The 12,500-nt window shown below is 39.1% G+C and overlaps 1 protein-coding gene across 7 annotated transcripts in view; it reads right to left on the reverse strand.

Moving 5' to 3' along the window:
• The window catches only part of LOC138019086 (uncharacterized), an 81,713-nt gene extending 69,466 nt beyond the window's left edge, over positions 1 to 12,247 (reverse strand). For 2 of the 7 annotated variants that reach the window (XM_068865749.1, XM_068865748.1), the window contains exons 1-15: positions 12,082 to 12,247; positions 9,417 to 9,620; positions 7,749 to 7,848; positions 6,339 to 6,409; positions 5,267 to 5,494; positions 4,690 to 4,959; positions 4,412 to 4,615; positions 4,114 to 4,281; positions 2,535 to 2,762; positions 2,225 to 2,428; positions 1,905 to 2,117; positions 1,433 to 1,639; positions 813 to 1,028; positions 396 to 596; positions 1 to 144 (exon numbers count right to left, since the gene is read on the reverse strand). The exon at positions 1 to 144 is cut by the window's left edge and continues 81 nt beyond it. In XM_068865749.1, the coding sequence (XP_068721850.1) occupies positions 1 to 144; positions 396 to 596; positions 813 to 1,028; positions 1,433 to 1,639; positions 1,905 to 2,117; positions 2,225 to 2,428; positions 2,535 to 2,762; positions 4,114 to 4,281; positions 4,412 to 4,615; positions 4,690 to 4,959; positions 5,267 to 5,494; positions 6,339 to 6,409; positions 7,749 to 7,848; positions 9,417 to 9,620; positions 12,082 to 12,163 (2,740 nt within the window). In that variant the 5' untranslated portion in view covers positions 12,164 to 12,247. Of the gene's footprint in view, positions 145 to 395; positions 597 to 812; positions 1,029 to 1,432; positions 1,640 to 1,904; positions 2,118 to 2,224; positions 2,429 to 2,534; positions 2,763 to 4,113; positions 4,282 to 4,411; positions 4,616 to 4,689; positions 4,960 to 5,266; positions 5,495 to 6,338; positions 6,410 to 7,748; positions 7,849 to 9,416; positions 9,621 to 12,081 lie in introns of those variants that run through there. The other 5 variants (XM_068865751.1, XM_068865750.1, XM_068865754.1 and 2 more) reach the window with 4 other exon arrangements.
• Between the last annotated feature and the right edge of the window lie 253 nt (positions 12,248 to 12,500).

Genomic DNA, 12,500 nt, shown 5'->3' on the forward strand with positions numbered 1-12,500 from the left:
AGCAGTAAGACCCATCGCATTGCATAGGATTGTAAGAACCATCCTCTTTGCACCAAGGAATGTGTCTGTTTAGATTGTCACTCTTCAACAGTTCTAGTAATCGTTTCCTACAAGGACTCAATGTTCCTGAGAATTGGTAGCAATCTATGCACCAAATAAAAGAGACAAAGAGATAAGTCAAACGTGCACAAAGGACAATTGAAGTAATTAATTTAGTTTCATTCAGCAATCCCCGAATATTTATATTCATAGTAGTAAAGTAAACAAGTCTTATTTTTCTTATTTGAAAACCAGTTTTCGAAGTATTACAGTAACATTACACCAATGAGATGCAGTGATAACGTGATTTCAATTTGATGAACTCTCTATACGATAAATGCAACTGGAAACACTACCGAAATCAGGACATTCCTTCAGGTTACTGCTTTTAGTACCAGTAACCGCTTGTCCAGTAGTGTCCACGCACCAGCACATCTTTGAAGAACGTTCACATTGAATCTCTGACCAGTTTCCGTCAGGTTTGCAAAAGGGGACAAATCTTCTTGAACTTAAAATAGCTTCTTGTCGTTTCCTCTCGCATGGGGTTACATTGGCATCTAAAAATCAAGAATCAATACCTAAAGTAAATCCCAAGTTATTTACGTATTTCGTATACGTTTTAACGAGATATGTAAACGTACACTTGTTGGGTTTGTGCTGTACAGACTTTTTTTCCTCATTTTGTTAATTTTTTCCCATTTTGTTTGTAATTGTCATATTCAAGAGGCAAACGAATCACATGCGAATAATCGAAGACAGAAATCTCACATTACCTGATTGTGCACAGTTTGGTTGTCTCGCAAAATTGAAAGTCCGGGTCCCTGGAATCCGCCTCCCTCGTGGAGTAACGCAATAGCATACCCCTCCAGCACATTGAATCTGTTCGTAACTACCATCCGTAGCGCATTTGGGGACATAACGATTTATGGACTGCGGCAACTTGCGTAAATTTATCTGGTATTCCCTCTGGCAATCAGTCAAAGGGTTTCCTATGCATTTGAAGTGAAGTGAAGAAAGAGAGTAGTTGCCATACTTTCAGGAAGTCAACAATTATACGCCATCCTATCCTCCAGGTGTGATATATTTTTATCCCAATTAAAACTTTGAAGCATCGAGCCCTAAATTTGACGACCTTATGTTTGAACTCTGTCCAGAATTAACTTTCTTCACTGAACTGAACTGAACTGAACAGTCAACAACTTTCTTCATCCTATCTATTACGAACACTAACAGTATACCCTAATATTTTGCATTATTTGATCAACAAATTGTTAGTATTTTTACACAACTGACCGGAGTGTGTGTAATGATTATGACGCCTCGATTGTATTCCAAAACCACTTCTTCGGGGAAAAATCTAAAAAAAAGGCATATTCTAAGGATGTACACAAACCTGAAACAAAGCAACTAAAAGTCCTATTTCCTCTCGTTCCAGGAAGCTCCCTCCCTTCTTGATCCACGCACCAGCATTCGTCATCGGGTGCATTACACTGAATCTCCTCAAAACTGCCGTTTCTTTTGCATTGTGGGACGTAGGTGTCCTCTGAGGAGTTTGCAATAGCTTTCTGATGCATTTGTTGGCAAAGTGTCAGACCATGCCCTAAAAGTAAATAAATTTCTAGTTTTTAAAGAAACTTTGGTGCTACGTCGGTGGGAGAGTGAAACAGGAAAATTTGGTCTTATGAAAGGTGTTGATAAAGGTTGAATTACCACCGTGAACGATTTGAAAAGCTGACGTTTCGAGCATTAGCCCTTGTAGAAATCTGTTTTTTTTCATGTTCCAAATATGCGTACTCTACCATAGGCAAATCCCTAGTACATTTTATGGATTCATGATGTAGAGAGATGTCCTCAATATTTGGTACCTTCATCACCGCACATTGGTTCACCAAAATGCGTATTCAGACTCGTATCCTTCGCAGTCTCCCCACTCGTTGGGTCAACACAAAAACACCTGTTCCCTTGACATTGAATCCTCTCAAAGGCTCCATCCTGTTGGCATTGAGGTATTCTGAGATAAAGTCGTGGGTTTCGAGAACGTTCTAGATACTGACGTTGGCAGAGCGTCAAACGGCCACCTGTAATTAAAAAAATGCACGCTACTGTATCTTGATAGCGAAAGGATGATAAAAAGTAGGAGTAAAAATACATAGTCAATTCGGGCGGGGGTGTATTACAAACTTACCCAAAATTGGGCATCTCAAGACTACCCTGGTTTGGGTTCCTCGTAGTTTGGTTCCATCTTTGTCCACGCACCAGCAGTAACCAGTTGATCCGCTGCATTGAACCACCTCGTAGCTTCCGTCTTGCTTGCAACGAATCAAATGTGAACTACCAAATGGGTAACCCGAGGAATTCTTTTGAGCCATCTGACAAGCAGTGAAACTGTCTAAAATGCAATTAAATACGGTTCCAAAAGTGATGAAAAATGCGTCGATAATATAATTTTAGGAAATATTTAAATTTAAAAGGGAAAACAGGGAGAGTACTCTAACTTGTAAGGTTTCTAACAGCTTTAGAGCAGTTCAGACGATGCTGACGGAAAACTCTTGTTCCAGTAATCTCATTTCCTCTGCCATCTACGCAAAAGCAAACTGATCCATGACACTGCACTTCATCATATCTGCCATCCGAGAGACAATTCGGTATGAAAACACCACGATTCCCACTGCTTTTTGCCACCAGCTGTTGTCGCAAACACGGACTGTTTTTAGACGGTCCACCTAAAAAAAAATTGTTAAGGTAGCTTCAGAAATAGCTAGGTTTGAACAGTCGTTGTCTACAGACAGTCAATCAGTCAATCAATCAATCAATAGACTACTTCATTTAAAACTCGGAATTGATAAATATAGCACACAGGGTGCTAGCTTGAGTGGGTAAAAATAATAAGTCCGAATAAAAAATATATAATACGCTAACAAAAATTATACATGTCATGTGTAATAAAATATGGAGAAATTATTATTGCTGATACTTAAGTCATCCTTTACGAATGAGACTTTTAAAGGTTTTAAGGTCATTGGCAGTTCTCAATTTATCATTAAGAAGGCTCCATAGCTTGAGTACAAGATGTCTAATCGAATTGAGGCCATGTAATGTAGAACTGCAGTCGGGAAGTGCTACCAGATGTGAACCCCTAAAATCAAAAGGTGCTAAACGTAATTTGAATAAAACTTTGATATAAGATGGAGCAAGATTATTCAAAGATTTGTAAGGTAATATAACAATAACTTGAAGTCTTTGATTATAAAGTGTAGTTTAGCAATGATTCATAGTTACTGGTCTCATCTTGATAAACACTTCTTAGAGCACGTTCATTTAAAATGCAGGTAATCTTTTGTTGTCAATAACATCCATCTGCTCAAGAAACCCTAATGAAGCCCTAACCCTTACTAAAGAATCAAGTTTACTCTCTTCAAATTAATAAACCTATCAAATGAAACCATGTTGTTTCGCAGTGATGAGCGCAAATTTCTATTGCGTCGAGAAGCCTGACACATTTTTTAGGACTTCAACGGGATTTGAACCCGCGACCTCGCGATACCGGTGCGATGCTCTAACCAACTGAGCTATGAAGCCACTAACGTTGGGAGCTGGTCACTTCTGAGTTCACAACTTCCCGTGATAAGTAATTATGAGTGAAAGATATATATGAAATACATCATATATTGCACTGCGGGTATGAAATCAAATGAAACCATGTTGTCTCGCAGTGATGAGCGCAAATCTCTATTGCGTCGAGAAGCCTGAAACATTTTTCAGGACTTCAAATCCCGTTGAAGTCCTGAAAAATGTTTCAGGCTTCTCGACGCAATAGAAATTTGCGCTCATCACTGCGAGACAACATGGTTTCATTTGATTTCATACCCACAGTGCAATATATGATGTATTTCATATATGTCTTTCACTAACAAACCTATCGTTATATCATAAATGAGACACAGCAATGTAGCTAACAAATTGGGCTCCGCGCAGAACTTAAATGTAAATAATTACGCTATATTTTCAAACGACGTAGGAGACCTCACTTCAAAGAATATTGCAGAGTTTGATTAAAATGGCAAATGTACATACCCGTGCATCGTTCCTGGCATTGTGTTTTAGTAGTGAATCTGTTAGCGTTTCCTCCGCAACCCCCGTATGTAAACTGTTCACACCTTGACGTGTTGGAGTTGTAAAACCACTGTGGTATAAAGCCTCTACAGGGGCCCTTTATCATGGGGAAGTTACAAATATCCACAGCTGCAAACGAAAACAATTTAACCTGCTTAAAAGTGTCACGTAGATAAGCTCGAATAAGCTTTTGCCAGGAAATACAAAGTAAATTGGCAAGTAATACCGTTTAAATTGTTTGATTTTTTATGTGCTGTACCTGCGCTCCCACAGGCGGAACTGCATGCTTCTTGCGTGGGAAAATTATTCTTATTTCCACCACAACCACCGTAAGCAAATGTCCTACAGACACCATTTTCCCCATCGAAATACCATCGAACGACGTATCGTTTACAGTAACCAGGGCTTTGAAGCTTCAAGCAATCTTTAAGACGAACATTAACTTCGCGGACAGAATACGGCCCTAAGGAAAAAAGTCGATATCGATAAAAATCATCGTAATAACAACTAGCACTCGGCCTATTCCACTTTACTTACCGTTCACAGTGACATTTATTTCCGCTTGCGCCTTTGAGTAACCATCGTATGCCATGCATTTATACAGTCCACTATCGCTCATATCCACATTTAGGATATCTAACTTGTCCATGCGGGGAACCATTCGGTCTGGCAAAGTCCGAAGTCCAACCTTTTCCCACGTGATGCTGACGGGATCCCCTTCAAACCGACAACTTAGCTCCCCCTGCCTATAAAGGGGAAGAATTTGCTTTTTCTTGTGGCCCGCGCTGACTTTCACCCTGGCGTCATCTGCAAAGAGTTCAGTAATCAACCAGTGGCTAACTTAAGATAAATTCAACGAAAAATAAATTTAGGGTCACCATACAATATCAGAAAGTTTCTCCTTTCTATAGAAGTAACTTCAAAACTTTTCTTTCTTCATAGAAAACACGAACGCGAGCAAAATTACAATTCCAACTGACAAAACCTAACCCCCAATCCTAACCTTTCTTATCCCACTAAATCCTTTGATATTCTTGCAAAAGTATATTGTTGTTAATGTTCTGGTGTTTTGCATTTGAAAGTCAATTATCTCAATACGTCTTGCGTGACTTACTTGGACGACAATTTCCGAAGCTATGTATCTTGATGTCCCTTACTCCTAGAATGCAAGCTGTCTTGTTTAATTCACATGCACTCTTGTAGGGGATTCCATCTGTTCCGCAGACATTATCTCCGGAGAGTGGGACGGGACACCTTGAGCGACATGAACACCTTGGAGAATTGAACTTGTCTACAATGCAGATTTCTCCTGGAAAGTCACACAATGTCGCGGAGCAAAGAACTGTGGAAACAGAAAATAATCAGAGCGTTTTTCCCACGGCAAAACCGGTCAAACCTTGCCGTGTACGAACTCTCTACAAAGAGGAATACGATTTTTGGTTCTGGTCGTGTCCTTCCTTTGTTATTTTTATTCCTTTTTTGTCCTTAATTGGGACGTGCACGAAGTTCTCGACCCTGGGAACAATAAGGATCCTTATTGACATTGCATCAAGTACCAAGAGAAAAAAAAAATTTGGACTTGTGAGTAGCATACACAGTGGGAGTTCAATGTCCGGCGGATCCTGACGGTCGTGCGAATCGATCCACATCAATGCAGAGGGACATAGGAGAAACTGGAATAAGTATAGCCTAGAACTAACTCAGATTAGACCAATCTGGTAGCATTTGTTAAGAGAATAGAAATGATTATGGCAGGTCTCTAAATAAGGTTATTTATACTTTTTAAGTTTTGAGATCATTGCACTGATGAACGCTACTTTAGCAGTAACGAAAGGAAAGCTTTCCTTTTGTTACTGTTAAAGTTGCGTTCATTATTTCAAAACTTAACCTTGTCCCGCAGTTCAAATGTATGTCTCTTTGACGCATTGTTCCTTATTTAAACTTTGGGTCTTGTGTGTCAAGAACATATTTCCTACGTGTTAGAAAGCAGGCCCAGTGTAGCCTTTAGGAAATTTGCGGAGAGTAGATTAATAATTTTAAAACTTATACCTTTGATAACACATAACCAAACAAATGAAATACTTAAATTCATGGTTATGGAATTATCCTCGCGCTGTAGAATGGTAACTTCAGTCAGCGTAAAGTAGTCGAAATTAATTAGATATTCCGATATTATACTAAATTACCTTCTCGACATTCATCCTTGGATATAAGCAAGCCTGAATGGGGATTACACGTATTGTAGTGAAAACAGCATCTGAATTTATGAGATGAAAGCGTTGCTGAATAAATAACTCTAATTCAAGATTAGAAAAAAAAAGAAACTTCAGCAACGGAGCGAGTGGCTTGCAACGGGAATTATTGATATGGCTTAGAGTGCGAGTCGTGATATTATGCATCGCGCAGGAAGATGGAAAAGCACGAGAGACGTGCAAGAGATCCTCGCTCAGCTAGAAGTTATAGAGAGCTTAAGTACCGCGTTTACGTGAAACGACAAACGCGACAAGGCGGAATGCTGCTTGTCATAAAAGCATGAAAATTAAGTTATTCTAATGCGTCTCTCTCTTTTGAAAAGTTACTTGATACCTGCTGCTAACACGCAAAAAATAAGCTCATATCAAACGAATTTCTTCTATTTTTGGCAAAAAGCAAATTTTAGACGGACGTTTGCTGTTTTCCGTAAACGTGATACTTAATTTAATATCTATTATGACTTGAAAAGGCTGGAGATTGGAGAATGTAACCGGGGAACGGGTAATCTCTAATCGCGGGGAATCTCTAAAACGGGGAGACATTTAAGTGGTAAATCTCTAAAATGCAAAATCTTTACGTCTTTTAATCTTTAAATCTTTTTTGGTAAGTAATGCCATTGAACATTGCTGCATTAGGCGGCCTCAGCTGTATTTCCAAACGATAGGGATTTTCTTCATACATCCAAAAAATATTTATGTTTACTGCTGATTCAATTAGCTGATCTACCATTGAAACCCCGTATGGATCGTAAATCTTGAAAGTGATTACATCAACGCCCCAAACAGAGACGGCAGCACATGCAACAGTTTCTCCGATTTCCAATTTTGGCGGAAACATCTTTGATATTGGACCTCCATGTTATGGTTAATTGACACCTGCCAAAACAAGGTGTCATTGACCAGTATCATGTGACCATATCGCGGGCTCGAGTTTAAAGCTCATCGAGGTCTGCCGTTTTTTAAGTTGAGTACTGACCAGGTACTGGTTTTCAATTGGACATCAGGCTCAAGCCAAGTTAACATATTGTAAGAATAAATAACTCAAGCTGATTTTTCAGTATCCCCACATCACTTATGCTCAGCTAGGAATACTTGAGACCACTTTGGCTCCATATGTCAATTATCCCATTCAGATCAGTTTCAAAGGGACTGTTAACGTTATTTTATCCTTTTCTTTTCGGCAAGAGCACAAAGATAGTGGAATAAATTTCCCTGAGAAAGATCACGTAAGCTGTACGGAGAAAACAACTAACAAAGCTAAAGAGGTCTATTAACGCACGTTACCAATGTTTTTTACGAACGGTTAAACTTCCTTGAAAGAAAAAAAATCACGTCTATGCTTACCTTTTGCAATTCGCTTTGAAACAAAATCTAGTTCTTACTGGATGGCAATTAGAATTTTCCCTATGTGACATTTTTACAGCTCCATCTTTAGGGCAGGCATCTATAAAAAGGGTAAACCAAAATTTACATTAACTTCAATTTCTGTGTAAAGCAGAATAGCTGCACAAGACTTGAGTAATGAAATGTTGGCCAAACGTTTAACTGTAAGCTTATCTGCATTAAAAATGTACAAGTACAAGGAAGGACTACCTTTTTTAAAAACGTTGGCCGTGTAGCACTTACATTTCAACAGAATTAACTATTGGAGGTTGATGTGAAGTGCTAGTTTTCTACCCATATAAACCATGTGAGTATAGCCCTACTAATGGAAATGGGTCCACACAAGGACAGAGACAAACTCTGACCGAGGTGGGAATTGAATCCACGATCTTCGGGGGGTAGACCACCGCTGCTCTATCGACTGAGCTACAAGGTCACAAGGGAGCAGGTCGTGGGAATATGTACAGGTATAAGGAAGAGTTACGTTTTTGAAAACGTTCGTCTTGTAGCGTGACAATTATTCTTCTTCTTCCTCTTCTTCTTCTTCTTCTTCTTCTTCTTATTATTATTATTATTATTATTATTGTTGTTGTTGTTGTTGTTGCTATTATTATTATTATTATTATTATTATTATTATTATTATCACACTACCACACAGGGCCCACACTACCCTTATACGGGTAGAAAACTAGCACTTCACATTACCCTCTAATAGTCAAATATGTTGAAATATAAGTGCTACACGGCCAACGTTGGCAAAAACGTAACCCCTCCTTGTGCATATTCATTGCCGTGACATTGACATTCCCAAGACCTATTCCTGTCTGACCTAGTAGCTCAGCTGGTAGAGCAGCCGTGATTGAACCCCAAGGTCGTGGTTTCAAATTCCACCATAGTCAGAGTTTTTCTCGCTCCTTGTGTGGGCCCATTTCCATTAGTGAGGCTAACGCTCACATGGTTTATATGGGTAGAAAACTAGCACTTCACATTACCCTCTAATAGTAAAATGAATTAAAATGGATCTGATTGAAATTAAGGTCTTTATACATTTCTCGAAAGCTTTTTAGGGTTGAAATATCGCATCCACATCTCAATAAGGGGCAGCGTTCCGGCATTTTGTGGTTAATTTGTGCCAAAGGAAATGCAAATGCAAGCATAAGCACGAGCAAGAAATGCCAATTCAGTATCGTAGGAATCATCAGTGCATTTCGTTGAGAAAAGAGGCTCATAATGAACAACAAGTCAAGTCGTTTGTGTTTTCCGCTTGTTCCTATGGCATCATCACTCAATGAATATTAGCCTTAAGTAAGAATAAGAACGGCCATCCTCAATTTTCGAGAGAATCTAGGGTTCATTCATTCCGTTCCTCCGCAGGTCATTTGTGGGTTCTAATGTTCCCGTAAGGAATGAATCAATGATAAAATGATTTTTGAAATGGATCATATGTGAACTGCAGATATGAAATCAAGTGAAGCTATCATAGCTTCACTTGATTTCATATCTGCAGTTCATATATGATCCATTTCATATATGATTCCATTATTATACATGTCTTAGTTAACTAAGTCAATTAATTTTAACGAAATTTTCAAAAAATATATCCTTCCTTTTAATCTTTGTTACGGTACCTTCCTGGGGTCCAATTACTAGATTGGGTTCGTAACAGGAGCGTGTCTCGCATGTACTCTTGCAACATTTTTGGTTGCCGAAGCAGTCTCCATCCCACCTGCATTGGTCAGTTGCTGAACAGTTCCTTAGGACGGTCCAAGGCGGGCACCTTCCTTCTTTAATAGCTTGTCGTCTTAAGCGGTGAGCGGTCCTTCCTCGATGTCCTTTAAGAAAAAAATTGAAGTCTTTTTGGATCTTGATTAATTTGCGAGGAATCACTAGTAACTGCTCTTTTAGTTGTTTGCCGGAGTTTTTTGGATTGAATTTGATGGATTAAGAATTACTTAAATTTATTAGATTATTTAGCGCGCTCGCTCACAGTATTACAATTAAAAATAGAGTACTGCATACCTAGAGGAACGTACAGTGGGTCATTGGTACGTTTTACGGCCTGAAAGAAATGCCGAATCTCGAATCAAGGGTACCAAAATTTCATTTTCCCGCATCACGAAGAGAAGCTACTGATCATTAATCCTGCTCTCAAAAAATCTCTCTCTTAGCCCAAGTATAACAACTTGTTGGAAAGTGTAATTTAATAGATAGAATGTACTTATATGTAACATCTTGTTGGAAAGTAGCACGGCACTTAACTGACAGGATTGCTCAAGGAGTGAATTCTCTTCGACGCACGAAGACAAAATTTGTATTGTGTATCAGTAAACAACTTTTTCACTTGCACACAAACTGGGTAGACGCTCAGTAGTCCCATCCAGGGAAAAAGTAACGGATGCAGTTGCCGAGGGTTTGCTTTGTTACGTGTTGTGTTTTAGAGAGCTAATCTCTTTAGTTATAGAACAAGAAAGCTGCTTCCCTTGGGCTCCTTGCCTTCCTTCCTTCTTTCATGACGGATTTTTCGTCCCCTTTGTAAATACGAGCAGTGACTTCGTGCAGAACTGTCAACGAAGTCATGATCGAAACGATAAAAGGTGACAAAAAGTCATGAAAAACACTCAATAGCCTAGCATGAGGTCGCAACCCGCGAAAGTGGCGGCAAACTGAAGGAACCCTGAGCGGGTGGTTGTGGGGTTTTCTCATACAACCTATCTCGAAGGGCCGATACTGGCAGGCATTTTCAATGTTTGATGTAAAATACAAATAATCAAATTGCCAAGTATTATTTTTTTCACTTTTTGCACCAAATCAAATCAAATCAAATCAATCAGGAACCCTGAGCGGGTGGTTGTGGGGTTTTCTCAAACAACCTATCTCGAAGGGCCGATACTGGCAGGCATTTTCAATGTTTGATGTAAAATACAAATAATCACATTGCCAAGTATTTTTTTTTTCACTTTTTGCACCTTCAAAATTGATCAATGACCCCAGTTTAGACCAATCCGTATCCCTATATATTTATATATATTTTTTTACCAAAATATCCCGTATCCCGATAACCCCTAATAGGGCCTCAATTTTGTTCGACAGTTCACGCTCAAAAATAACGGCTTCGACAGTTTGTAAATCTTCCAAGTGGTAAGTAAAGAGGCAAATGCAACCTTCAAAAAAGAGGAAGTTAGGGCGTTTTGATGCTTTGCCAAGTCTCGCCTATCTCAAGCAAGTCTACTCAGTTTTTCAACAGATTTACCTGTAGAGACCCTGCACTCACCCTCATAGTATAATGGAGCAGTTGTCTTAAGCTTATGTACTAAAACGGCTGAGGTTGTGCATGTGACCACAACTAAATGGGCGTCTACTAGCAACACTACACCAGCTTTGCCCCAAGTATTTAAACTTGTTTTATTCGGGAAATACTTTTTTTTTGCCTAGTTTTGCATTCATGATGTTCGTGAATGAAACTCTACCCGATTGATACGTGATCGATTCTTGAAAAGGCTTTAGGTCAGAATTTCTTTAGCAGGAAATAAAGATTATGGGTCGAGATTTGAGGCCAAGAACGGAAAAAATTTCACGACAAGCGTTACTAGGCCATAAAAGCTTTATCTTTCACCATAATCATCCTTAGCGTCGTTTAGTTGTCGTTCTTGGTAGATTGTAAATGGTCCATCATCGGAATTTTCGCTTCTTTCGTATGGTAATCGAACAGCACAAAATTATTCCTCGGTCGATTTCATGATCATTTTTTTAACGATGCGTTTCATTTGTTCAAAGAAAACGTGGGGAATATTATTTTTGGTAAAAGAGACTGCTCTTATCACACTTAATTTAAGTATTGTCTGCCATTTAACCAGTTGAAGAACCACTGACTCATTCTTGACCTCACTCTTATGGCAGGTTTAGTCCTTGGCGAGTTTTCCTTTCTGTCCTAATATATGAATGTTTTTAACCTAATGTACTTTTCTTGTTAATGCATTGGCTTATCAACTTGTCGGGGAAATCCCTATAAAAACACCAAGCAAACTTTCACATGTACTGAAAGATGCATTTGGCTTCGACCGTTTCCTTCGTTAAGGTCACCAATTGTACACCATCGATAACGAATGAAGAAGACTAGCTTTTGCGTCTTTGTTATCAGTAGCATTAATTAGAACTGAATAATGCTTTTGATTAATAGGCTTTACTCTCTGCTTCACAGACATTCCGCGCTCTTTCGTGGCTGCAGCTAAAAAGGATATTGTAAATATTATTCAATACCCCTGTTCCAACAAATTGATAAAGCAAAGCACTTACCCATGGACTGGCTGAAACAGATTCCTAAAATAAGGAGCAAAAGACTCTTTCGAAAGGTGAAATGCCTGCACATGATGGCCATTTGTAGATTTCCCAGTGTTTATGACAAAGAATGCCTTGATTGCGACACATACGGCATTTCCGGTAATTGAAGTCACGATACCAATCCACGGTCAGGAAACAATGACCCTGATGAATAACATTGCATTTTTATTTGAACAAGATTGCCAAATGAAATCAAATGAAATCTCTAGGACTAAGCCGGCCAGTCATCCTTTCCTCCAAAGAAATGCAAGAATTTCTGTTTATCCCGCACATTCACTTTTCCAGTGGCACCGCCGGGCCGATCGTGACATCAATATACATGGGACTGGGTGGGACGTTGTCACAGCAAAAAGAAAAACAAACAAAAGCAAAAG

The sequence above is a fragment of the Montipora capricornis genome, chromosome 10, assembly GCF_036669925.1.
Source record: "Montipora capricornis isolate CH-2021 chromosome 10, ASM3666992v2, whole genome shotgun sequence".
NCBI classification, from domain to species: Eukaryota; Metazoa; Cnidaria; class Anthozoa; order Scleractinia; family Acroporidae; genus Montipora; species Montipora capricornis.